The following is a 27,772-nucleotide window of genomic DNA, read 5'->3' as shown; positions in this document are numbered from 1 at the left end:
TCTAGAACCAGAGGGCACAGCCTCAGAACAGAAGGACGTCGCTTTAGAACAGAGATGAGGAGGAATTTCTTTTGCCTGAGGGCAGTGAATCATTGGAGTCATGGCAATGGAGGTTGATTCACTGAGTATATTTAAAACAGAGGTTGATAGATTCAGGGTGTCAAAGGCCATGGGAAGAAGGCAGGAGAATGGGATTAAGAGGGGGAGAATAAACCAGCCATGATGGAATGGTGGAGCAGACTTGATGGGCCGAGTGGCCTAGTTCAGCTCTTATGTCTTATGATCTAAATAGTCTTGAATTAAACTTTATCTTTCTGACTTATGTATGTGTGTGCTTATCTATTTATTTTGTGATACAACATAGAGTCGGCCTTCCTGGCCCGTTGAGCCACGTTGCCCCAGCAACCCCACAGTCCTGACTAACCCTAACCTGATCACAGGACAATTTACAATGACCAGTTAACCTGCCCGTCTTTGGACCGTGGCAGGAAACCGGAGCACCTGAGGAAAGCCCTTGCATTCCACGGGGAGGGCGTGCAGAGACTCCTGACAGAACGGATCTAGAATTGAACTCTGCGCTCCGGAACGCCCAGGGCTGTAATAACTTTGCACTAACCACGACACTACCGTGGTGCCCAACGTATTATAATGAGAGGAAGATCATGCTCAAATAACTGGTGATGGCAGAATGTAACGTATATTTACCCCAGTCTAATCTCTTGAATATTTAATGTTCCAAATATCCGGCTCCAAACCAGGATTTCCAAATCTAGAAATTCGCACTCTAAGTAAAGGGTTGTTGCGGTATAAACCCAAAAAACAATGTTTAAGGAGAAATTGATACAAATGTTGGCCAATGTTGCCTGCAAAAGTTAAACACTACGTCAAGCAATTTTGATAGGAGCTCTGGAAAACACCCAGACCGAGGGGCACATTACAACCTGTTATGCACCAATGCAAAGGCTGTTTAGAATTTAAGCAACTGTTTGATGCAGCTACTACATAATCTTCAAATGCGATGACTTCAGCATGCATGAGAGAATAAAGTATTTATTTTTTATACCTTGTTTTTGATGCTAAGTTTTAAATAACTCAGTCATTAAACATTAGCACATGAGAGGCAGGTGCCCTTTCCAATGAAGATAAAGAAAGAATCGAGCTCTCCCTCCACCCCCCCCCCCAAGGCACCCCACTTGTGCCTGATGTGCTTCCTATATATGAGAGAAAATCTGAAATACTGGGGCTGTGAGGGACTCTGACACGGTCTGGGAAGTAGCTCTCAGCAAGCAGACAGCGTGGTCCTGAGGTGTTACACCGAGACTGCACAGCGCCAGCCGGCAGGTGTCACCATGCCACACTTTGTATCAGCAATACGACAACGGCGTATCACCTCGATCGGAAACGTTAACTCTTGCTTCTCTCTGCCCAGATGCTGCCTGGCCTGCTGAGTATTTTCTTGTATTTACTCCCCCAAAAATTTCAGATCTCCGGCGACTTTTGCATGTTGCACTGCACCTGTCACCCGAGGCTCAGCTCCGGCTCCTGGAAGGAGTCGCCGCTGGCGTCCGGGAGACGGAGTGGGCAGAAGGAGAGCTGGGGCAGGCGGTCCCCATTAAAGAGGCGGTCTCCAGCGGCAGAGCCTGTGTTTCGAGGCTGCCTGGGGTTGTTAGTAAACCCCCCCCCCCACTCCGCCCCCAACCCTGAGCTTGTGTCAGTATCGTGCCAGCTGACAGCCTGACGTCAAGGCAGGCAGCACAGGCTGAGAGAGGCTCTGCTGTGGCTGACACATCATTCTCTCTCTCTCTCTCTCTCTCTCTCTCTCTCTCTCTCTGTGCTGTAGTAAAATTCCGCTCATTCTGGAGGCTGAAACTATCTACACACACCACCCTCCTGTCTCCCTCCCCAGCCCCCTCCCTTAACCTTTCACTGCAGCCAGTTTCCTGAGCGAGTCGTCGCCTCCTCCACCTCTGCCAACCAGCAGGAGGCTGACACCTGAATGGAGTTCTTCAGCCAGCACATCTCCAGTCGCACATTTCCAGCGGCAGCGGCAACACCGGCCGCTTTGTAGCAGTCCGGGCAACTTGGTGTGCCATGCACAGAATCCTTGTACATCTCGCTGCTTGATTCCAGAGGACACGATGTGCAGTATTCAGCATCCAATGTATACATGTTAAGCTCTTTGTATGTGCGCGCGGAGGGAAGGAACAGCAGGTAACATCTTTTATATACATATATTGCAACGATTTTATTTAAAGGCACTACGTGGATTATATAACACGATCTGGGAGCGCAATGTGTTTTTAACCCCAGCCGTATTTGACGCTTGGGTCGCTTTAAGAGCGCAGAATTGATGCCAATCGTTTTTGAAAATAATTTATGGAAAAACACCCGTTTTTTCCAGAAGGCTGATTAAAAATAAGCTTTCTTCGTTGATGAGACACCTATTTTTTCACCCCCCCATTACACACACACACACACACACACACACACACACACAGTTCCATTCCCCCTCAATCCTGGTTTTGTTTGGCTTGCAAAATCTTTCGCTTTTCCGATTGGTCACAGTGTTTTTTTTTAATAAGACCCCGACCCTATCTCTCACCCCCTCTACCCTCTCCCAACTGCATTTAATGCAAATTGGGGAACCTGCCTTGCTTGGAGCCACACACATACAAATAACTATTGTACTTAGCAAATCAGTGGGTTTCTGCATAACATTTGCTCTGCAGTAGTGCTGGGATTGATTAAGCGGTTGATGTACGTTCTTTGTGTGGGTATTTATACTCATTGCATTCCGGGTGCACCTTGACAGGCTGACAGCTGTCGCGTTCATTCATTTCTGCTGAGCCCTTGTTTACCTCGGTCAAATTTAGCGACTGCGCCACGGTCTTCCCTAAATAGGGCAAGCACTTGCCTTCGGGAAGGGAGGCGGTTCGAGGACGCCGAGGGGGCTGCTTGGGGACTGCGTACCCTCCTCCGGCCAAGACGGCAGGAACTGCGGCCACAACCCGCTGACAACACCCGACAGGCGCTCGGGCAGCCCGTACCTTCTTGCTGACCATCACCAAAGTAAACGGGAATCCTCCAGGAAGCCCCAGCAGTGGCACACGTTGTTGTCGTGTGTACGCGACCGTCTGAATCCAAAGTTGCCCACGGGCCATGTGCGTCTCTTGCTGTTAGTTAATGAAGCTCATGTCCGGGGCGTTTTACTTCACTGTTTGCAGAGCAGCATCCAGCCCATTCCAAAGCGGCTCCTCACCTGCGACATTCCGGCTCGTCTCAGCCTCATCTTTAAGTTATTTTTTTAAATGATTTTGATTTCCTGCTATTCGCCCCTTAAAATCTACTTTTCAATTTGTGAAACGTCGACCGTCCGTTCCCCTCCTTAGATGCTGCCTGACCTGCAGCGATCTTCCAATGTTTTGTGTGTTGTTTTAGTTTGTGGTTTTTGACAAGGAATCAACTGGTTATTAAGGTCTTTGACTATTAGTGCCCCCTCCCCCCAGATCTAGTTAGTTGCAGCCTGGGCAAGTGATGCTATATGGCGCAGTCAGTCCCCCTTGCCTTCGTCCCATTCCCGCAACTATGGTTGCTCTAAACAGTTATGCCTCGGATGGCTTTTGCACGGTGCGAGGATTCCCCCGCGTGAGGGTGGGCACCAGTCACAGCTGACCACCCTATGTGATCTCGAGTTGTAAATCTGATGCGTAAACAAGACCTCCTAGTTCTGACTTGTGGATAAGAAATCATAGTTATGATGAGTTTGACATAATATTTTGTAATGAAGGCATTGCTGGTCATCGTAAGTTACCCATGAGACGGTGCTGTTGAGCTGCTACATGAAGTGTTTGAGTTGATGGGGCAGGAACAGCGCTGTTCGGAGTGTGTGTGTGCTTCCTGGAATCTGACCTGCCAACACTGACGGAACAGTTTGTAAGTTGGTACGATGGTGCTCCCAGCACCTGTTGCCCATGTTTTTTTGGAAGTGGCTCTGTGGAAGCGGGCGCTGCGGCTCTGGTGGGAGGAGTGAGTGTTCAGCACCTCCAGTGTGAGCATCCTTACAACTAACCCCTTGGCTGAAGGTGAATTCCCAGTCCAGTCATGCTAGCTTCTGCTGCTGTTCCCAGGTTCCCTTGTAACTGCTGAAGAACTCAGACTTTACCTGGTTAAGAGAATATCTCTGGCCCCTTGCTACTGATGGGTTCAAAAATTTAAGGTACATGGAGGTCCATTGACCTGACTAGGGAATGGATGTCTCTGTTTGTCTCATTGCAGTTACATTTTTACATTTTGAAAAGTTGTGGTTGGGATCGGTTTGGAATTCTGCTCATTTGCTTAGGTAACAGGTCGGGCACCATACAGAATAACAGAGCAAATCTGAAAGGCCAATGCCTAATCTTAGTCTAAATTTCTTAAATAATTACATTCCCCCAGTTTCTATTCAGGTTACTTTGATAGTCCTAAAGCGATTGAGCCTGATGTTTTACTGCTTATGCATGAGAGGTACCTGACCTCTTTTTGGTCCAGTGGGTGAAATCGCATGCTCGTAATGTCATGGTTCCACTTCCTGCCACACAGTGTGTGAGAGTACCAAGGTACCATGTCCCACAGCCCAGCCAGTGGCCTGTGGAGTGTTATTGCACATCTCCTTGCTAAGTCCTGTTGTATCAAATTTTGTGAAAAAGGAAATGAAAAGCTGATTGTGGAGAGCATCTCCTGTCTTGAAAGCTGCAGCTATGCTCTGCTGGCTAACACCGGCATTTTCTTTTTGAAATGTTTTTCAGATACGGCAGTGGAGACCCTCCAGCTCTGAAAATTGATTTGATTTACGGGGGACGTCGAGAGTGAACCTGTTTGCATGGCGTGGTTTGGATTGCAGACGTTCATGTCATTTTGCCTCGTGGGCTTTGTATCAGTAATGTTGTTAATGCACCCACCTTCTGTGGATGCAGAAACACCTGGACCTGCAAGTTCTCCAAAGCAAAACAGCTCCTGCATGGGCAACTATGAATGTAAGCAGGGAGTTATTTTGCCAATATGGTACCCAGAAGATCCATCCCTTGGAGATAAAATTGCCAGAGTTATTGTTTACTTTGTGGCAATGATCTACATGTTTTTGGGAGTCTCCATTGTAGCAGACCGCTTTATGGCATCTATAGAAGTGATTACCTCGCAGGAAAAAGAAATTACCATCAACAAACCCAATGGAGAGACAAACACGACGATGGTACGAGTTTGGAATGACACTGTGTCCAACTTAACGCTTATGGCTTTGGGATCATCTGCTCCAGAGATCATGCTCTCACTGGTTGAAGTTTGTGGCCATGGGTTTGAATCTGGTGAGCTTGGTCCTGGTACCATTGTGGGCAGTGCAGCTTTTAATATGTTTGTCATTATTGCCATCTGCGTATATTCCATTCCTGATGGCGAGACCAGGAAGATCAAGCACCTGCGTGTTTTTTTTGTCACGGCCGCTTGGAGCATTTTTGCCTACATCTGGCTGTACATGATCCTTGCCGTCTTTTCACCTGGCATTGTACAGGTGTGGGAAGGGTTGGTCACCTTTTTGTTCTTCCCCATCTGCGTCCTACTCGCCTGGATCGCTGACCGCAGACTCCTTTTCTACAAGTATGTGCGGAAGAAGTATCGCACCAACAAGAACCGGGGCCTCATCATCGAGACCGAAGGTGAACATCCCAAAGGCATCGAGATGGACGGCAAGCTAGTGAACTCTCACTTCATGGATGGGACACTGGCAGTCTTGGATGGGAAAGAAGTGGACGAATCCCGCAAAGAGATGATCCGCATCCTTAAAGAACTGAAGCAAAAGCACCCTGAGAAAGAACTCGATCAGCTGGTGGAAATGGCGAACTACTATGCTCTTTCCCACCAGCAGAAAAGCAGGGCCTTCTATCGAATCCAAGCCACCAGGATGATGACTGGCGCAGGCAATATCCTGAAGAAGCACGTGTCCGAACAAGCCAAAAGAAGCATGAGCATCCTTGAGGTGAGGCCGGACACTCCTGAAGATCTTTGCTCCCGCATTTTCTTTGAGCCATCTGCTTACCAGTGCCTGGAGAACTGTGGTGCGGTGTCACTGACCGTGGTCCGCAAAGGCGGGGACATCTCCAACACGGTGACCGTGGACTACAAGACGGAGGACGGCTCGGCCAACGCCGGTGCGGACTATGAGTTTAGCGAAGGAACCCTGGTCTTCAAGGCAGGTGAAACACAGAAAGAAATCACCGTTGGCATCATCGATGATGACATCTTTGAGGAAGACGAGCATTTCTTTGTGCGGCTTAACAACCTCAGAGTGATGGAACTGGAAGATGCGCTGGAGCCAAACAGCGTGCCGTACCCGAAAGCTTTGATCGTTTCCCCACTTGTTGCCACTGTGACTATTCTAGATGATGACCACGCAGGTATCTTTACATTTGAGAGCGATGTTGTCCGCGTCAGTGAGAGTATCGGAGTGATGGAAGTGAAAGTGCTGAGAACGTCTGGGGCACGTGGGACAGTCATCGTTCCCTTTCGGACGATAGAAGGAACGGCAAAAGGGGGTGGCGAGGACTTTGAAGACACCTATGGGGAGCTGGAGTTTAGAAACGATGAGACTCTGTAAGTAGAATTCCTGTCCCACATCTCTGAATGTCTTGTTTTCTGTACTATTGGAAAACTAACTAGTAATACCTGTTTTGCTTAAAATTACAGCAGCAATTAAAGGAAGTTGGTGTTGAGCAGAACCATGGCAATTTAATTTGGGAAAACATTTGTAAATATGTTTTCTTTGCACATAATTTTAACCCTTCAGTACACTCACAAAGTTAAAAAAAAATGCAACTTACTCCTGGACTTGAGCGCATGGGTATTGTTTGAAGATGTCATTAATTCCACAATGCCTTATTGCTTTGGCTGGCCATTGTAAAATACCTAAAAATGGACAAAACACACATAAGCGTTACTGTGATTGGATATTAAACAGACTTGGGCATTTCTTGATGACTGTGAATCTGCTGAGATACACATCGTGTAATGAAAGCAGCATATACAAAAAGTCAAATCTTGCTGAAGTTTTTGTACATTGTTAATCTGATAGGCTTTTCCAGAGAGTGGGTTATATTACAATTAAACTACATACCAGAGTGCAGCCTTCCCTTATGACAAATCTTACAATAACCAGATCTCTTCCTAGACCCCTGCACTGAGATCCACAATTGTCAGGCAAGGAAGCAATTTTCTACGAGGAATCAGGCTCTCAATGTGCAGTACCTGTTTTTTTTTTAAAGTTCCTTTTTAGTTATTTTTGTGACACTTTATCAATTAGTCAAAACAATCATTTTAGAAAGTAAAAAAAAAATCGTGGGTATTTACATTGTCGTGTATCAGTTGCAGCACACTATTGTAATCCCTCCTTATTGGCATGGAGTTTTCCCGGGGGAGTACCATGGTGTTTTTTATCTAGATAGATGGATACAAGTGAAATGTTACTGGAGCTTGCTATTTTAATGTTCAGGTTAATTGTACCTTTAATAACCGTATCCCTGATTAAAACCAGTTGAAAACTCCAAGGTAATTTCCTGTTGTTTGAAGCGGCCATTGCCTCCAAATGTGGCTGCCCCTCATGTCACCAAGACAAGCTTCTGCAGCTTCCTCCCACACTCGCACCTGTTGGCACATTAATACTGGCACCTGTTGACACATTAATCCAGCACTAATCAGTTTTACTTGCAGCAACCAGGATTTCACAGAAGTCTGACCCAACTGTCCCAGTTGTTACTGCTGCAGTTGCTGCAGAACACAAGACTGTAAAATCAGTTGTCTAAATGCAAGTTGCTTACAACTGTTCACACTTGAGTGGCTTCAATTGACTGCTGATCAAGGAAGATCAAAGCGGTAAAAAGAAGCAAATTTAGAAAGTAGAAACAAGAGTGTCAAATTTGTAAATTAGAGGATGGCTCATCTCCAATCCACCTGCTCTTTTGGGTGCTGAGTGACAAATTCTGCCTGACTGCCTGGGTCTGTGAGAGATTATGCTCTGTGTTTATGCTGACATGTTTGCACAGAAACCTGTGTGCAATGTCACCCTGGCACTTTGCTGACTGCATCCCAAGCTAAAATTGTGCGGATCATCATTAACTACAGGTTCAATAGTGATACTTTTAATCAAGAAATCAAAGAACTGGAATAAAATTCTTCTTGGATTGAAAAATAAAGAATTAAATATTAAAGGTACAAGCATCATCTTTGGTTTATCGCAAGTTCTTCTTGGACTTAGTTAAGCAAATTTGTGGATTAAATGATGTTGTTTCGCTTGATGGATGATGATGTTAGTGTCAGCCATTAAAAAGGCTCCCAGGATAGTGATGTGAACTACCTCTTGTTTGGCAGTGTATCTGTTCTATTGATGCTGGCAAGGGCATTCTGCACTGTTTCTTCCCAGCATTACTGCTGTTCACTAGAGTCACAGGACCAGGAGAATGCTAGAGTAAATTAAGAATTTGCAAATAGAGCTGAACTCAGAACATGCGTTTAAATGGACCGGCTGGTTTCTGCCATGTGGAACGTGCAAATTCAGCCGAGTTCAGTGCCTTGCAACCCAGCTCTTGCAAGGCTGGTTTAAAAGCTGGTGTGTTGAAGTGATCTGTCTAATTTGCTCCAGAAAAAAATAAGGTGGCTGGAGTTAGATTTTTATTCTAAATTTCCAACCTCCCTTTACTCCCTTTAAAAATGATTGTAGTGATCTCAGGAACATTATTTTTTTTTAGTAAGGAATTTATCCATAAGTAGTTTCTGCTGAAATAGATGCTGAACCAATAGATGAATTTGTTCAAAAATTATATAGTTATTGTCCTCTGAATGGATACAGTTTAGTAATGAGTATTGGAAGTATTTGATTTTCATAATCATAATTATCCCTTTTTGAAAGGACAACATGGGACAGGCTCGTGCATTGTGTGTGTATGAAAGAGTGAACTATGCAATGTGCCTTAAAGTGGACTGGTCTAATAAATAAATTGATTGGCTGTGTGTTTCTCTTGCAGCAACACTGGATGTTATTGGTTGTACCATCAAATTGTTACAACCATCAAATCGCTGTTATGTAGATCTGCAGTGATATACTGTATGTAGTCCCTAGACTGATTCTGTGGTCTGTTTATAATAAAGTCTGGAAGTAGCCAATTTTGTTTTATTTTGTTATGTGAGTAAATGTTATAGAACAGTGTCATCTGTGGTATCTTGCATCAGGACAACAAGCTGATTCTGTGTAAATTTATTTTCAACACAGCAAGTAGGAGCATTTGGTTTAAAGGTGTATGCAACCACTGACTGTGTATCCTGAACTGAAGCTGTCTTTGGGAGATTTGTAAGATGTAAAAAAAAATATATCCACAGGTTACTGAATGTTCAGTGTTTTTACTTATAGTACAGATCTTCAGTTCATGATGTCTGTACATTCTGTGCTGTTTCAGTGGGTATTGCATGGCTTTTGAAAGGTGTAAAGGCCAAATTTTGTAAATAAACAACGGTGGATAACATAGCTTTTTATCGCTTTTGTAACTTTGAGTATGCGTTGTCCCTTTAGGAGACCATTCTGCCCATCGACTGTGTTCTGGCTCCTAGAGTACATCCGATGACTCCATTCCCAAACATTTCCTTTAAGCCTATCCATTCCCACATCCCCATCAACTCCCCTTGATCCTCCATCAGTCCATCTGGCCTAACTTACAGTGGTCAGTTAATCTACCCATTAGCAGGTGCTTGGGATCTGAGCACTCAGAGGAGACCATGCAGACTGTACCTGAGGTCAGGATTGCTGGAGCAGGAACTCTGTAATGCTATTTACCCTGCTGCTGTGCTATCCAAATGGTTTGAGACTTTTTTTTCTTTTAACACAAAAGCAGATGTTGTAAATACTAGAGATGCAGAATAAAAACTCTGAACATATTGAATAGGCTGTTCGGCAGCTTGCATCATGGGAGAGATAGTTTTAATTTATCCAATCATTGATCTTCCAGCTAATCTGGTCCTGCTGTAAATTCATCAATCCCAACACTAAGCCTGTTTTATCTCGCCAGGTATGTTGTTCTCTGCTCAGTACCTGAATAAGATCTTGTATAAGATTTCCAGCATTTTCTTCATGAAACTAATTACAAACTAGAGACATCCAAGTTACAAGATCTATATCATCACCATAACTTTTTGCTGGCTGTCCAGAACAGAACATAGGGATCTAAATTTAATTTTGGCAGAGTTCAATAGGATAATGATCCCTCTGTAAAAACAAACTTTTAGAAGTCTTCATCCATAAACACAGCAACAACCTTCCCTAACAAGCTCCCTGGATGCTGTGCACTAAGACTGCTGAAGGAAGTACTTTTTTTAAGGAGCAAACTGTGATCTGCTTTAGCGCTGTGCAAAGTAAAATGGTGCCGACATGCATACAACTTCTAGCAGTCAATCCAGTTGTGAACAGCAGAGCTGATTAAAGCAACCAGAGAGCCTATTAAAGGAAAATTCTTAGATTGTGACTTTAACACAACTCTTGGCCGTGGAATACTCTCAATCCAAGATATGACAGCCACGCAAGATTAGAATAGTGGCTTAATCAGCTGATTGGATGAGCCAGGAAGACTAGTTGTGATATACTGTTTCTTGCTTGCTGAAGGTTTTAAATTGAAGAGTGTCCTTTATTAACGAGCCAAACCATAGTTCCTCACCACAAGATCCAGAATATTTCCAGGGCTCTTTGCTGGATTTACAGTGGTTTAGAATTGGCCACTAGGCTGACAAAGAGTTGGTCAAGGCCTTCAGTCCAATGTTCTCTGCTTGGAAGTACACGCGTGACCAAATAGTAACTGCAGGCTCTGGGTTTTCTGCAACTGGCCTAACAAGACTGCTCAGCTGGTTTTGGATATGAAACTGACTACTTGGCCTAGAATCCTGAAGGGAGCTGCCATCTGTGAAATGGTATCTCAGCCAAAGTCTGGAATATAATTCTGTGGCGACCACTCATGGTTTTTGATGATATGTATACGTATGGGGTAGAGACACTTTAGAGAGATTATGTTCCATAAAGTAAATACTATAGCTTACTTAGTGCCCATTACACCACTGGCATTTAGGGCAGCAGTGAAGGTCCTACATCTTCATCTGACCTTGGCCACTCAAATGTGGAAGGATTCTTCATTGCTATTTCTGTAACAGTTTCATTTTACCATTCAGGGTTGTTAGCCCTGAGTTGAACCATGGAACTTGGAGGACCGGTGGACTGCTTTTAGTCTGGCTTTTACTCTTTGACTTGTTCGGCATGGGTGATCCTACCAAAAGCCAAAGCACAAAGCCCTGACTCCAGCCAGCAAAGCTCTCCGGGTCATTGAGGTTTGCAAGCCTCCAAACCACAACAATAAATTATAACTTGAATATGCTGCCTGTAGTTTATCATTCAGAAAATGTTGGGTGGCTTTATAGCTGGTTTTATTGATTCACTTGATACATCAACTAATAAATTACTAAATGAAATTTAAAAGAAATTTGGATAGGTATATGGACGGAAAGGGTATGGAGGATAATGGTTCAGTTGCATGGCAAATTATTAGTTCGGCATGGACTAGATGGGCCGAAAGGCCTGTTTCAGTGATGTGGTGGTCTATGACTCTGAATGGTTTATCTTGCATAATATGGGAAAATGTTTGAGATGGGATATTGGGCATACAGGAGAGTAAAGGCCTTTACCAAGTCCTGACTTCACATGCAGAAATTATTAATAAAATGTAACAAGAGTAAAAGGAAAGTTAAAAACCGTGTTTGAGGAGAACTGTTGATAATGTGCATTTTGAGTCCATGGTTTGATATATTGAAAAGTGTATTGATATCAGCAGAGGACATCCTGACGTATAAAGCACAACTATCTATATCTTGTGCAACACATGCAAAATGCTGGAGGAACTCAGCAGGTTGGGCAGCATCTTTGGAGAAGAGTAATTAGTCAATGTTTTGGGCCGAGACCCTTCACTGGGATTGGAAAGGAAGAGGAGCAGTCAGAGCAAGGAAGTGGGGGGAGGGGAGGAAGAAGTACAAGACGGTAGGTGAAAGGTGAAAGCGGGAAAGGGAGGGGTGACGTAAAGAGCTGGGAAGTTGATTGCTGAAAGAGAGAAAGGTCTGGATAAGTAGAGGAGGAAGACCATGGAAGAAAGTGAAGGAGGAGGAGCATTTCCAATATCTGCAGATTTTCTCATGTTTGTGAAACTACATTTTGTATGCTGTTGTCCTTGGGTTGCCAGCAACAATATTGTGGAATATGCAAATAATTAAATACCTTTAGTCAGTGAATATTATGAGGTACCTGCATCACTAGTATTTATCGCTGAACTGCTTTTTTAGAGGGCTTTATAGATGTGCCAACTGTTCAGGAGCAAACCATGTACAGACATGGCTTTCTGTAGCCCCAGATAGTACATCTTTATGGCCATTACATTCGATCATTTCTCAAAGAAGACAGTGGCAAAATCTGTAGTGGATATTAAACGCCTACACGTGGAGTAGAAATATAGTGGTTGACAGTTGCAGCAAATTGTTGTGTTCTATGATCCACTACAGTGCTAAAAGGTGAAACAAGCTGTACTTCTGTTATGGTTTTGGCTTCTGTTTAGTTGGTACCGTTTTGTGAATGCTTATCATTAAGTATCTTTCAGTCTGCCATATTTACCACACTGTGCTGTAAAATCATTCAACCTGAGGCATTAAATGAAAATTTTCAAGGTACTAGAGAAACCTTTGAAGGAATTTTTAGATTAACATCATACAGAGTTGGACAGAATTGACTTGATACAATCATAGATATTCTCTTTTACTCCCTATAGGCTGTCAACTCTGGATGTTTTGAGTATATTTTTGTAGAAATCATTTGATTACAAAAAAGTACAACTTCAAATGAATGAAATCCTCTTGAAGGTAAATTGTGAAAAAAGCGAGCAAAACAAATGTAACATGCTGTAAGGTTTCACTGCTAATGTAACGGTTTCTCTGTCGCAGCAATGTTTGGTTATGGCTAAAGATAACAGGGCCTTTGGAATGTGTGCCATCCAGCGAGAGGCATGTTGTTCTTTCTTGTGGGTCTGAGAGAAGGGATTTCATGGTCTTTGGTCGGCGAGAGATGAAGAGAGGAGATGCGAGTGGAGAGAGTTGACTTGCTGGACGGAGTGGACTTGGAGTGAGGGTCCGAGGGTCAGCAATGCTCAGAGGAGGTCGATGGGGAACGAATGGACGGAACCGAGAGCTCCAATGTATGCATTAGACTGTTTCATTAAGATGGGCCCTTTTTAGTTTTCTTTATTAAACCTATAGTCCGATTAAGAATGATAAAGTCCAGTCGTTTAATTGCATACGGTGTACTGTCTGATATTTTGCGGTGCAGATTTGTAACCGGGCAACACATCACGCAAGATCCACACAAACGAGATTTCTCAGTTCGGCTGGGCCAGAGGCTGTCTTCCCCCAGACAAACACATGCTGGCCAAACCTGAGGGTTACACAACTACGAGGAATTCTGCCGATGATGGAAATCCAAGCAACATACATAAAAGTTGCTGGTGAACGCAGCAGGCCAGGCAGCATCTCTAGGAAGAGGTACAGTCGACGTTTCAGGCCGAGACCCTTCGTCAGGACTAACTGAAGGAAGATGCTGCCTGGTCTGCTGCATTCACCAGCAACTTTGATGTGGGTTACACAACTATTCAGGTTTTAGAATTATTATACTATTTTCCCTTTCTTTCATGTCACCAGATGTCATTCCCTGGTACAATAAAACAACTTCTTTGGAATTTGCACTGCATTATGGTGTAAGAGTACCTCTGGGGTGCTATGACATCATATCAGTTTGTTTTGTTTCAGCCAATTGCAGGTGTGCTGGCTCTGCTTGCCACAGTATCTCAGTATCTCAGCCAGTTAACACATCTGAATCTGTGGGATTCAGCAGATGGAACACAGAATGCCCTAGGTACACCTCTGCACGCCGCGACACAGACTGAATGTGCTGGCTACTTGCCTGTGCCTTGACAGGAACCTCAGCGGAACACATTTGAAAGAGAAAATCTTCCTCCTCAAAGCCTTGTTTTGTTTAATTCCTCTTTTACTTCGTCCATGCAGAACCCGGCCTTGTGGCCAAGAATGGAAACCAGTGTTTAGCTTCTCAGCACATTCAGAGAAGTGCAGTGATGCTTTTGCGAACGCTACAGATGTTATGAAGGGATGGTGTAAAGAGGCTAGAGGGCTGGGGAAGGGTTGGTGGAGAGACCAGAAACAATTCAAAATAGATTTTATCCTCTCAATGCCAAAGAGACCCTATAAGAAAAATATGGCGGTTGGTAAATAAAACTCTGGTTAAAGTAATGGAGGGACTGATTGGAGGTCTGAGACAGCTGAGTCCATATGGAGTATCCACAACCCATGCAAATGGCTGCTGGTTCAGGGTTTCTGCTGAAGCAGTCACAAGTCTTGTGGTTATCTATATTGCTGTATTGAGAGCTTTGCTAATTATGAAATAAATATTATTTTAGAATGTTTCTGTCTGACATATTACATGAAGCATAGTTCTGTATACAAGGTATAGGAAAAATACCATTGTTAGAGATTTCTCCAGATTAGTAACTCTAACCCAATTATATTTATGCATTGAAGACTATTTAGACTTCCTGAGATTCGCACTCCACAGTCATAATTCATCTAATTACATGCTAGTAATTGGTTTTCAGTACAGCAGTGGTCAGTCTCTACTCTGCTGTATTCTCCATTTTTGGTACTTAGTGTGGAATTAGATGAATATAGGACTGAAATAAAGAATATCTGGGGGCTTCATAAAGATAATTGGTGAATGAAATGGGGGGGGGAATAATGTAAACTTTTGATAATTACTTGTGATGGTATTGAGCTTGCCCTATCAGATATAAATAGCCACAAGACCTCTCACTAAAGGGAGATTATACTGTAACTACCCAATCTTCAAAGACTAGTTTACTTTCCTGTTTATTCTCCACAGTGAGTTTAGCTGCCAATACCCACTATTCAAGTGATGGATCCCCTCTCCTTACTAAGGAGAAGATGCTTCCACCTAACAAATTGTTTAAACACTGTTCTTTTATTTTCAGTGATTCATGTTTAAATATTCTTAAAAAACATTTAAAACTTAGAGGATTTCAATCTGAAATATTTACAAATTACAAACCATTTCTAAAACATGAAGCATTTCCTCTCATAAAGCACAAAGGATTTTCAAAACACATGTACAGTTCCTATAAACTAAAAAGACATACCACAATGCAGACGAACAAGTCATCCATGGCAGAACCAAATCTGGAGGAATATATTCTATTTCACCCCTTAACTCATTCATAATAAACCTGAACTGCTATTTGCATTAATACCCTTTTTCTTCCGTTTGGGTGACTTCACACGCATATGCTACTTCCTCAGATATTCTTTTAATACAGTCTAAAAACATCTTGAAGACAAAGTTCCACAATTAATGCTGTAAATACTGTGCAGCTAACTTCCTTGAGTACATAAAACTTTCCAACTATAAACACATCAGTTATTGATATGCTAAATGATTTTATCCACCTGTTATGCAAGCTTCCTTGAACTAAGCAACTTAACAGTCAGCTTGTCTGTTTGAAACAACGCAAATTAAACAACCCATTGTATTATACTCTACTCTTGAGCAATAATTACAGAGCATCTTCAAAGTTGCTCTATTGACAACACTTTTTATAAACTTCAAGCTGATTACTGCTTTCCATTTTAAGAATGGAAGACTGATTCATTAATGACAAATTGTTAGTTGGAAGATTACTTACATCTATTTTTGACCTTACAAGTATCAGATGCTGTGTTTAGAAAGCCAGGATTAGCAAATAACCACGGGCTACCTTCCTATGGACATCAGCCTCCTGATCAAGGCTCCTCCTGGGATCAGACTATCACTTCTCTATCCGTTCCAGTAGGTTATCAGTTCTAGAAAGGCTCTCTTTGCTTCGGTGCTCAAGGTACTCATTGACTACTTCCCGATGTAGGGGTTTCTGTGAGATTTTTAAAAGGGTATTCACTCCCTCAATCTCAGCAGCACACATTTTCCAAACCTCAAACAAATGTCTCCATTATAATCTTCATAAACATCTGACAACAATGCATCAATGTCCATATTTTAGGTCTATATTAGTCCATCTTTAGAATCTTCTTCCCCACAAACATTTCTTGCCATTTCCTTGATACAAGTTTGAATCAGTGTCTCGGTCACTGTTAGTTTATAAGGTCAACTGGCAATGTCTAAGGTGAAGATAGGTCGTCTCTTTCACAGGAGTGTTCACATTTGTTTCGATGCAGTGCATAAATTTATTCAGGTTTCCTGAAAACAAGCTACTAATCATGTGTTGATGTTCTCTATAACCTAAGGATTAGTAATTTCACATTTTAATTGCAGAAAATCATTTCCATACATGATTTCATAATATAATAATGTACATAAAAAATAAACATTTACAAAAGTAATGAAGCATATGGTTCTTCTGTACCTTAACTCGAGGCTCTCAGAAAAAAGTAAGTCACAATGTAAGGGTTGGTTATGTCCCTCCCATGGGAGTGAACACCCAATGGTATACTGTAACTTAACATTCTGGCACCAACCACACCACTGCATAAGCTCCTTCCCGTTTTCATGATTCTGAACTCTGGGTATGATTGTTCAGCTCTTCGACCTTTACTTTCTTAAGGTTTGGGCCTAACTGAGAAGAATTGACACTTCTTCCTTACTTTTATGTTTTCCCAGAAAACTTCAATTGAGTTCTGTTCTGTCAAACCATAGGATTTTATCAACCAAATATACAAATAGTTCTGGTAATGTTAAATATAAAACAAATAGCAACATTGATAGGCTTGCTGGTCCTACTAGTTGCATTGTAAGAGTACCACATACACAATATATGCTTATACCCAAGTAGTAAGTTAATAGCAAATACATCCAAACTGTTCTACTTTGTGACAATATAATGCTTTGTAAAACTTGGAGGCTGTAGGATTCCATCAATGTTTCTGAAGAAATCGCAACAGATTAGGTTAAAAGTATTGCATTCCTCAAGGGTATCTATCTTTCCCCTGGTAAATCTTCCACCATTGTATAATTTTGCACACAAAATCAAGTAAGATAGATGATTTTAAACGTTAAAGGTGTAAGCCATGATACTATGATGTCATCATTAGTAATGAACAACATATTTACAAAGTACATTATATTGAATTTAAGAAGCATATATTGTATATGAAAAGTTACCCATATTGAAATGTAAATATGCAACATCCTCATAGGTAAGTAAAAATAATGTTTGTTGACTCATCTTTCCGTGGGATTGTGTTATTAGACCATCTACTTGTGACAGACACATTCCAAGCCCACCCCTCCTCCCAAGTGAGGCAAGAAACATGCAAACCTGTATACAACGTCAGTATCAGGACTAGGAAAAGGAGAGGAGCAAGAATAATCGATCAGGTCTGTCTCTGCTCTTCACTCTTCCAGGGTTAATGACGAACCAGAGGAAAAGGCAAAGAGGTGAGTACAAGGCAATGTATACAAAGCAGACATATGGGAGATAACTCATTGTAGTGCAGTTTAGGCATTGGAGTCAATGCAGTCTTAGGACTGGAACTGTTATACAATAAGCAGAAGTCAAATTTCCATCCTTGCAGGCTTCAACATCTCAACAAAAAGAGCACTACAAAGACAATTATTCCAATAGCTAGGGGAATTTTTCATTTGTAAAATTGCAAAAAAAAAATATATATAGCCCAATTTAAGTAGTGCCAATCCATCCGGAAACTGTATTTGCTGCTGCAGAGACTGAATTTGCAGCAGTTAGAAAGGCCTGAGCTATTGTGTCAACTAAAGTGCCAGTCAGGGGCTTCGTATAAGTCTGCAAAGGAAACTTGTGAAAGGAGATGCCTCACATGTCTAATTACGTCAGTTCAGTGACTCTCAGAGTGTATAAAGAAATATTCTTTGAATTAGACTGTTTCTTCTAGCCACTGTTGACAAATATCAAGTCCCTCTAGAACATTCTATGTTGCATCCATCATAAACCATTCCTTAAAACTGGATTTGCATTTTCTGCCTTGAGATACCCAACATTGATTAAATCATCAAATTACTCTAAGTCATTTCCTTTATAAAGCTGAAAAAGTGAGTGATCCTCTGATAGCTGTATGTCTGAACAACTTTTGTTATCAGGAACTTCTACTTTCTGAGAGAACCAAAGGATTATGCCATTGCTATTGTGAGAATGAGCACTGTCAGGGCATGGCTGTACGAGCAGTGTTCCTCTTTTTTAATCATGAAAATTGTTAATGGCAGAATTGGTTTTTCCTCTCTGCTTGTTGATGACAATGCTATGCGAGTGAATATACAGCAATAGTTGAAAGCTTGTCTGTGTGTATAATTGGCATTATCAATTGGTCTCCAACAGTAAAATTTATCACAGGATTATTTCCCCATTTTTCAACTTGTAGTCAAAGTCTATCTGAAATATAATTGAAGTTGTAAGGACACCAATAGTAAAGAACTAATTTTCATCATAAGACATTACTCGCACCAAAGCGTGAACTATTCATGACTTTTTGATTAATGACAAATAAGAAATCTGGGTAGATGCAATAGCCTATGGAACTAAAATATCTAAAAATCTTATTGCACTTTTCAGTTTTGTTTCATCTAGCTTCTGCTTCAGTGCATCTTTCCATCTTATCTTCACACGCAAAAACCTGGATCAAGGCTTTGCTGAATTTTTTAGAACGTAAGCCAGAAATGCAGACAATTGTCATGTTACCTTAATGTTTAACAATGGAATGGAAAAGTGGCCATAACTGGAGAAATGGAAAGGTCTAACATCTTCGTAGTAAGCATTTTCATAGGGTTATTGGCCATCAAGCTAAAGTGCAAAAAGATATCTGGTTAATGGAGAAATCTTCATTGAGAAAAGAAGTTTCCACATTGTTCTAGTCTAAAGGTTTCAATGTCATGTTCCCATGAGTGGGATCATTCAATGACACAACAGTACCTATACTTTTCTTCAAATGTAGAGGGACCCATGTCAGGGGATTACTCTATTAGTTTACCTTCAGTATCTGGGCTGGAATCTTTCAGTTCTGTTGGGGCATTAGTAATCATTTCCACAAGTGATTCTTTGCCTTCCCATGTTCATTTCATCTACAATGCAGTCAGAGTGAATGTTTAAGTAGATGAGAGCAATTACTTTGCCTGAGGCAAGATTTAAGGGTTCCAGTGTATGAGTTCACGCATGACCAAGAGGTAAGGGCCATTTGGTGATCTTTAAATTAGAATCATCATAGCTCACAGATCCCCTTAATTTAATATTCTCTCTGAATCATTAGGTTTTAGGCATGTCAGAGCCAGATGAGCCAATTTCTGTAGTAAATGTGACTTTGTCTGCGAGAAAGCAAATGGTAAGCAAGGCAGCACTGAACAGTATTGCTATAAGCACAAATATTAGAAGTAAAATACAGCAAAAGCAAAAATTTTCCTAGAGTTTGAGTCTGCCTTACTCTGAAAACAACAGCACATCCTGGATGTATTATCCATGATAATCTTGGAGATCTTCCTCAAGCTTTTCAGATCTAAACAGGTGTTTTTATCTTTTCAGTACATCACATCCCCTCTCCACTCGTCAGGGTATAGGGATTCAGTGGTGGACCCGTGCTCTGACTAAATATAAGAGTTGCACTCATTCTAGGAGGATACGTCGTGCCATGGTAGGTTTGATGTTCTCTATGTAAACAGTTCTGCTTTCAGTCCTGTTTCCCTTCCCAGCCTCGATTACCACAGTCTTATTGTAGGTAACCTCGTAATGATACAAGGAGCTTTCCATCTAGGATCAAAACTAGGGACAGAAATATTTTTATGGAATTTCCTTTCCTTGGACCCAGGCCCCATTCTGTGGTCTCCAAACATTCCAGTTAGGTTCTTTTGCTTTCTCTTGAATTCCCATAAACACTCTCAGTTTCTTGAGACGAGTTGTATCGGATACAGGCAATAGTTGACTGTGTTAGCAATCAAGAGTGTAATTAGGTGAACTGTATATTTTACAAATAAGGTGTAACGTTCTTGTATACTCCTATTTTCACCACTGACACTTTGCTAATGGACAGTTGCATTTCAGGGGCAAGTATAGCCTACTTTTTGTCTTGAGTAGACCAGTTTTGCTAGCTCTCCTTAATTTCTCAATTCCTTTGCTCCGCCATGTCATTTGTGTGCAGCTGGAATGGAGTGCTGCACTCCACTTCTGTGCCTGTTTGGTCTTACGAGGGGTGATTGATAAGTTCGTGGCCTAAGGTAGAAGGAGTCAATTTTAGAAAACCTAGCACATTTATTTTTCAACGTAGTCCCTTCCTACATTTACACACATGGAGCATACAGATCCCTTCTTTGTAGAAGTCGGCGTCTTGGACCTCCAGAAGTGGTCCACAGCAGGGGTAATTGATAAGTTCATGGCCTAAGGCAGAAGGAGAAGAGTTATACAGCTCAACTCTTTGAGTGATTATCCAGAAAGTTTGAAGTTAATAACTCTTCTCCTTCTACCATGATGTGTACCTCCTGCACACAGTTCTGTTCTTTGCTCTGTGTTTGTGTTCTTACATCCACTGAGGGATGGCTGGATCAAGAGTTGTACTGGGAAGTCTGGGGATGATGGGATGTTGCAGAGAAAGGGGCAGTACTTGTGCAGACCTGGAAGTGCTTTGTACAATGTGTATTGGATTCTGATTTGAATATCTGTAGTCCTAATTTGTGTGTCAATTTAACTGGATTTCAGCCATTGGTCCATAATCTGTGAGATCAGTAATCTGATTAACCACCTACTGTATTTATGATATTCCTGTCTTCTGCGTTCAGATTCCAAAAGCTGATAAAACGTGTTTTGGATCAATTCTATCAATTTTCTAGTTTTCTGTATTGTATACTAACTGTTAGAGCAAGCTATAGCTGGAGGCAATTATTTATTAAAAAAACAGCTCTTGACCTGTGTAGCTGATTCAGCAATAGAGCTAGTTGGAAAATTTGTTCTTAAGTGGAGAAATCAGTTTATTTTCATGTCTGATAACTTGCTGCAGGATGTGAACAGGTTGACTCAGAGGCTTTGGTTGATTTAATCATCATTCACAGGCTAAAAAATGCCAAACATCATTCAGAGTACTCTTTACAGCTGCTATACCAATTGGTCTCTGCTACGCATTATGGGTTCCAACGTCAGCAAACAAATCACTTTTCTTATGTGTTCGTAGTAGAAGACTTTTTCTGTCTTGAGACTTGCCCCTTGGAAAAAGCTTATTATTTATTTGGAAAGCCATGTCAATGTGCCTTTGGTACCATCTTCTAGGATATGAGGAATCAAAGTGGCTCAGGCAATTTAAGTTGGGTGTACTTTTCATCCATCTATCATTGAAGCCTATGTCATCAAGAACCAACTAAGATGGAGCGGTCATGTTCGGATGAAAGACGAACGTCTGCCGAAACAAATCTTATACTCCCAGTGTAAAGAAGGCAAACATAAAAGAGGCGGACAACAGAAGAGATTTAAAGATGTCTTAAAAGCCAAGATGAAGAAATGTAGCATCGACATGAACAATTGGGAAACCAATGCCAAGGACAGGAAACTCTGGCACACCATCACCCGAGAAGGAACGACAACTTTCGAAGCCAACAGTTGTGCAGAATTAGAAGAAAAGAGAAGAAAATAGAAAGAGAGGCAGCAACAACCAAAGTCCGATCTGTCATCTGGAACTACCTGTCCAGAATGCGGAAGAATTTTCAAAGCCAAGATTGGACTCATAAGCCAGTTGAGAGCCCATAAGTAGATCAATAGAATGGAGACCCTCATCCTCAACCTCGAGGGATAGCCACGATGATGACGACTTTCCATCCAGTACCTTTTTTTTTATATTGAATTTAAGTTTCTTTTTACAATGTTCCCAACCATGGTCAGTAGCAGGTTGAAGATAAACTATTCCTCCATTTGCAAAACATTTTCAAATTTTCTATGTTGTAGTTTATTCAGCATTAGGTCAGATGAATGATCAAATCCACGATACTTCCCTTTCAAATTTTTAATCTCTGTATTAGAGGTCAGAGGTGATTGGAGTTCAGTATTGTCAAGAAATAGCACAAACTGACTTTATGTGTATTGCTGCAGAGCAAAAAAAGCTTCACAGTTCTACCAGTAAAAGCTGGTGGGGTATAGATAACCTGCTTGTGCAGCAATTACTAGTTAGATTTTTGAACAATGGTCATGATAACATTTAATTTCTTCTTAACATAACTCTTTGACTCAGTATAGACTTTGAGTATTCTACTATAATGAGAGATCAAGACAGGGTTAATGGGAATTATATAAGCTGAAAGATCACTAACTCAGGATTATGCATTTACAGTGGGGGGTGCTTTCAAATACTGGAAATGTGATGGGGGGGAACAGCAGAAACTGCTTGAAATGCTCAGCAGTGTGGGTGCATTTGATTCCTTCACTATAGGATATAGGACACTGGGCTGAAAGCCAAGGTCCTTTGTCAACCTGACCCTGCAAATCAGTTCTCTTCCTGAACATCAGGATCTGTGAGACCTTGGTCAAAGTGCATCACCTTGCAGTGAGTGTAATCATCGATAACAAAATTCACTGCCACTTTCAGTATGTCAGAGCAACCTTTGAGGAAAGGATTATGAACATAAAACTCTCAAATCTGACACCAAACTTGTAGTCAGCAGAGCAACAGTAATTCCCACATATGGTGGAGAAGGAGATAATTGCAAAGTGGACTTCTTCAGGCAGTGGAAGAGCAGCCTGTTGCCTCTGCAAAATCTTCCAACCTCAGTGGTGAATCAGTAATCCTAAGAACCCAAGCTGATAAACCCGAAAATCTGAAATAAAAACAGAAGATGCTCAATTCGCTCAAGTCAGGCAGCATCTGTGGAAAGAGAAACAGTTTCCGGTTGAAGAACTTCTGTTAGAATTGGAGAAGAAAGAAAGCAAGGTGGTATTTCATTGCAGAGAGTGTACATGATCCTGAATATTTCTGGTATTTTGTATTTTTAGAACCAATATTTGAATTTGAATTGACTTTATTTCTTACATCCTTCACATATATGAGAGTAAAAATCTTTACGCTACACCTCCATCTAAATGTGCAATGTGCAGTCATAGTAATTTATAATAGTTTATAATAAATAGAACAGTCAGTGTAATATAGAGTACACTCAAATCAGTGTGAGTTCATCAGTCTGATGGCCTGGTGGAAGAAGCTGTCCTGGAGCCTGTTGGTCCTGGCTTTTATACTGCAGTACTGCTTCCCAGATGGTAGCAATTGGAATAGATTGTGGTTGGGATGGCTTGGATCCCAATGATCCTATGGGCCCTTTTTACACACCTGTCCTTGTAAATGTCCTGAATCATGGGAAGTTCACAACTACAGATGCACTGGGCTGTCCGCACCACTCTCTGCAGAGTCCTGCGATTGAGGGAGATACAGTTCCCATACCAGGCAATCAGGATGCTCTCAATTGTGCCCCTGTAGAAAGTTCTTAGGATTTGGGCGCCCATTCCAAACTTCCTCAACCATCTGAGGTGAAAGAGGCGCTGTTGTGCCTTTTTCTCCACACAGCTGGTGTGTACAGACCACATGAGGTCTTCGGTAATGTGGATGCTGAGGAACTTAAATCTGTTTAACGTCTCAACCCCAGATCCATTGATGTCAAAAGGGGTAGCCCGTCTCCAGTCCTTCTGAAATCCACAACCAGCTCCAAAGCTACTGCGGCAACTCTTTTGAAAAAACATCCCCAGCATCAAGGACTACGATTAAGTTCATCCACTCTCAATTTGTTCACTTGCTCCATTCCAAGACCCCAAAGCAAGAACTCCACTCCAAACCTTGCCGTAGCAAGTGGTTCCTTGGGGGTTAGAGATAAACCTTTTCATGTCTTCTGAATGAAATATAACATCCCGTTAAGCAGGATCCCCCAGCTCAAGACCATTCAGACTGAGGGAGACCATTCATATTGGGAAGCACTGAGCACGTTCAGTCTTTCTAAGAAGAGGACGTGGACTTCATGAGCAAGGAATATAGTTAGGATTGATGTGCACTGCCTCCTTCCTAGGGTTGGGGAATTAGGAACTAGATGGTATAGTTTAAGGTGAGAGGAGAGAGATTTAATAAGAACTTGAGGGGCAATGTTTTCACCCAGATGGTGGTCAGTAGATGAAATGAGCTGCTAAACAAATTGATTGAAGCAGGTACATTAAAGGCACTTGGAGAGGTACGTGGATAGGAATAGGATAGAGTGGTGGAGGCCAAACGTGGGAAAGTAGAGCTGGTTTAGATGGGAATCTAGGTTGGCATGGACCAGTTGAATGGGTGGATCTTTTTCTGTCCTCTCTGACGGAGTGGGAGAAGAATGCACTATTACAAGCAACTCACCAATCTATCTCCTCCCATCTGTGGCAGAGATTGCAGAATCTGAATAGGGCGCTTCTCTCACCACAGAACGTACAGGACAGGAAAGATATGATGTTACCACTGACTCTGAAAGAAGACTGAGCATTCTAGATCAATACCTTTGAATTCCATGTTCATCCTGGTCAAAACAGTCATTAATGGACACGTGCATACATGTGTCTGTGTACGAACCTTGACAGATACAATGCATGTTAAAAGTCTTTAGGGTATTTGTAAACATGAGAAAATCTACAGATACTGGAAATCTGGAATGGGATATTATTACTGGCTGAACATTCTTCCGATAGATAGACTCCTTCAGGTTCCTGCATCTATTAACTGATGTAATGTGTCCTTTATAAGGAGTATAATGTATTGCCAATGGTGCTATAATCAAGCATGGAAAGCAAATGTTTTGTGAACTTGGACAGGGTTCAGAGAATGTTCACTAGAATGATTCCAGGAGTGAAAGGGTTACCATTTAAGGACTGATTGATTGCTCTGGGCCTGTATTCCCTCGAATTCAGAAGAATGGTTGGGGTGGGGGGTGGTTGGGATCTCATTGAAAGCTATTGAACATTGAAAGGCCTTGATAGAGTGGATGTGGAGACAATGTTTCCTATGGTGGGTGAGTCTAGGATCAGAGGGCAGAATCTCAGAAAACAGAGACACCCATTTAGAAAGGAGATGAGGAGGAGCTTCTTAAGCCAGAGAGCCGTAAACCTGTGGAATTCATTGCCACAAGCGGCTGTGGAGGCCAAGACTTTGGGTATATTTAAGGCAAAGGTTGATAGATTCATGATTCGTCAGGGCATGAAGGATTACAGTGAGAAGGCAAGAGACTGGGGCTGAGAGGGAAAATGGATCAGTCATAACGAAAGGGCAGAACAGACTTGGTGAGCTGAATGGCCCGTCCTACTATCATCTTATTGAAGAACTGTGATTCTTTGCTATTCTTCCTGGTAGCTGGCATTTAATGAATATGGTGGAACTGGCAGCTCATAGAGTCATTGGCTTTACCGATGCTCAGGACTGAACCCAGGATTACTGAAGCTGTGAAGCACCAACTTTAACAGCCTGATTGCCTCAGAAACAGATTTGGATGTGTTGCCCACTGATTGTATTGGCAGGAGGTCTTGCTGGCAACTTGAAATGATTCATAAGTAGACCTGACATTGTTTGCCAGTGAAGTATTTTTGTCTGGAATGGTGGTGTAAAGCTCACTGCCGCCACTGGACTGCTGTTTACCGGAGGTGTCCTGAAAGCAGTCAGCGGTAAGAATAGCTTTGATTGACGGCTGCAGAAAGCATTCCTCCTGGACATGCTACAGAACGAGCCACACCCCTCATTCCAACGGTCCTGTCAAAAGTCACGGATTAACTCCTCTGTGATTATCTTCAATCGATTTAATTGACAGAGACCCTGGCTGGCCTGATCCCATTTCTGCTGATTGGTAGATATTTGGTACAGCATCAGCTTGGGCCTGGAATAGAGTGAAGTTCTCATGTTCGTCTCTCTCTTTGCTTCAGGTAATTGAAGCAGGAGAGCCTGTCCATTGAAACTCTGTCTCCGGCATTCATTTCCTGCTTGTTTGTGCAGCTGTAGTGAGAACATTTTTATCGACTGCCAGACACAGGACTAAAAGCGACTTTTGTAGCCAGAGATGATTGAACAATGTCAAATTTGGTTACGACGCCAAAAGTAATTGTTATGCATTATTTCAGATTTCTACTATAATTAGAATAGTTATACTATATAATAATTTCTACTATATTTCTACTATAATCTCTGTTTGAAAAACTGAGTTGAGGTTTCACTTTTGTAAATGTCCCTGTACCTCTTTGTTTTTGGTCTCAAATGAAAATGAGGCTAATTGGGTAGTCATTTTTTTCTGGGTATTAGATTTTAACTGAAGTAAGTTTGGCTTCTTTTAGTACATTACAGAATAGTCATTAATACAATATAAAGTCCTCTGCTTTGTCAAATATTGGGGATTACAGTTGTAGTTTATCCCAGCTGTTGTATCCAGATGCACGTTGTCAGGTGCCACAGTGTCAAACTCAGCTCTTTTCCGAATGCTGAGTCTTGGAGAAATAGTTCCCTGGAGTTCTGAAGGATTGGGGAAAATAACTTAATGCTAAAAAATGACATTGTGTCAGAAGTGACTGTACCTTATGCAGTATGCAATGCTACCTCAATGAAAAGTAACTCACAAACTAAAATCGGGGGCTCATTCTGTGCTTCTTGAGTATGTTTTTCATTCTGAGTTACTCCGTGAATCTGCCAGGTAATGTACCCTGGTCCCTGGAGGTGTGAGGTCCTGTCTAACAGTGGTCCTCCTGGGTCATTCACAATGGAGTAGGCCACAGGCTGATGTTGAGGTAGCAAGTTTTCAAATTGCCACGTAAAGGGAAGTTACTTTGTGACTAAAGGGGTTCTTAGGATGGTGGTGAATATTGGTAGCTCAGGTTGGGGCACTTGATGTTGTGGTGTTCGTCGAGCTTGGCACTTAGCTTGCAGACGTTTCATCGCCAGTTGAGGTGACGTCCCCAGTGCACAGTGTGGTCATCACTGTAAGTGTGAAATAGAGCAATGAACTCACTCACGGGCAAAGTTCCACAGTGGTAAATGACTGGACAATGTGCTTTAATGGGATTGTGGGGTAAATGTTAGTTTGTGCACAGGAGAAATCTCTTACCTTGGGCAGAGGCATAGACATTTTTTATTTTATATGTCTACGACTGAGAGTGGGAAGGGGACAGGGAGAGGGGGATTATGGTTGGGAAAAGGGGAAAGGGGAGGGGAGGGAGCGGGAAACATCAGAGAGACATTCTGTAATGGTCAATTCTTTAGAATCAAAGGCCTTGCCTAGTGTCTCAGTGCTAGGTATATTTGCACCCCCCCCCCCCACCCTTGGCACTCTTTCTCTGTTGTCTGTCCCACATTTCTGCTGTGGTGTTCCCCCTTTGCCATTCCCAACATCCTTTGCTCCCACCAGATTTACAAACTTGCTCCCTGCTTCACGTTGACCTCTTGTGGAGACCATTGCCTGGTCCTTAATTACACTGTAGGTGGGAAGGGTTCCTGACCTGAAACTTTGACAGATCTTTTCCCCTCACAAAAGCAACTTGAGCTGCTGAGTTCATCCGGCAGACTGTTTGTTGCTCCAAATTCCAGTGTGTGTGTGTGTGTGTGTGTGTGTGTGTGTGTGTGTGTGTGTGTGTATGTATAT

The 27,772-nt window shown here is 42.1% G+C and overlaps 1 protein-coding gene across 6 annotated transcripts in view; it reads left to right on the top strand.

Annotated features, from left to right (window-relative positions):
- Positions 1 to 1,964: 1,964 nt before the first annotated feature.
- slc8a3 (solute carrier family 8 member 3) overlaps positions 1,965 to 27,772 on the top strand; it is a 520,179-nt gene continuing 494,371 nt past the window's right edge. For 2 of the 6 annotated variants that reach the window (XM_072265787.1, XM_072265834.1), the window contains exons 1-2: positions 2,943 to 3,161; positions 4,785 to 6,621. In XM_072265787.1, coding sequence (XP_072121888.1) covers positions 4,859 to 6,621 — 1,763 coding nt within the window. In that variant the 5' untranslated portion in view covers positions 2,943 to 3,161; positions 4,785 to 4,858. Of the gene's footprint in view, positions 2,212 to 2,942; positions 3,162 to 3,805; positions 3,934 to 4,203; positions 4,217 to 4,784; positions 6,622 to 27,772 lie in introns of those variants that run through there. The other 4 variants (XM_072265807.1, XM_072265815.1, XM_072265797.1 and 1 more) reach the window with 4 other exon arrangements.

This window comes from Mobula birostris, chromosome 1 (assembly GCF_030028105.1).
Source record: "Mobula birostris isolate sMobBir1 chromosome 1, sMobBir1.hap1, whole genome shotgun sequence".
In the NCBI taxonomy this organism is placed as follows: domain Eukaryota; kingdom Metazoa; phylum Chordata; class Chondrichthyes; order Myliobatiformes; family Myliobatidae; genus Mobula; species Mobula birostris.
This window is presented reverse-complemented; position numbering and strand designations above follow the sequence as displayed.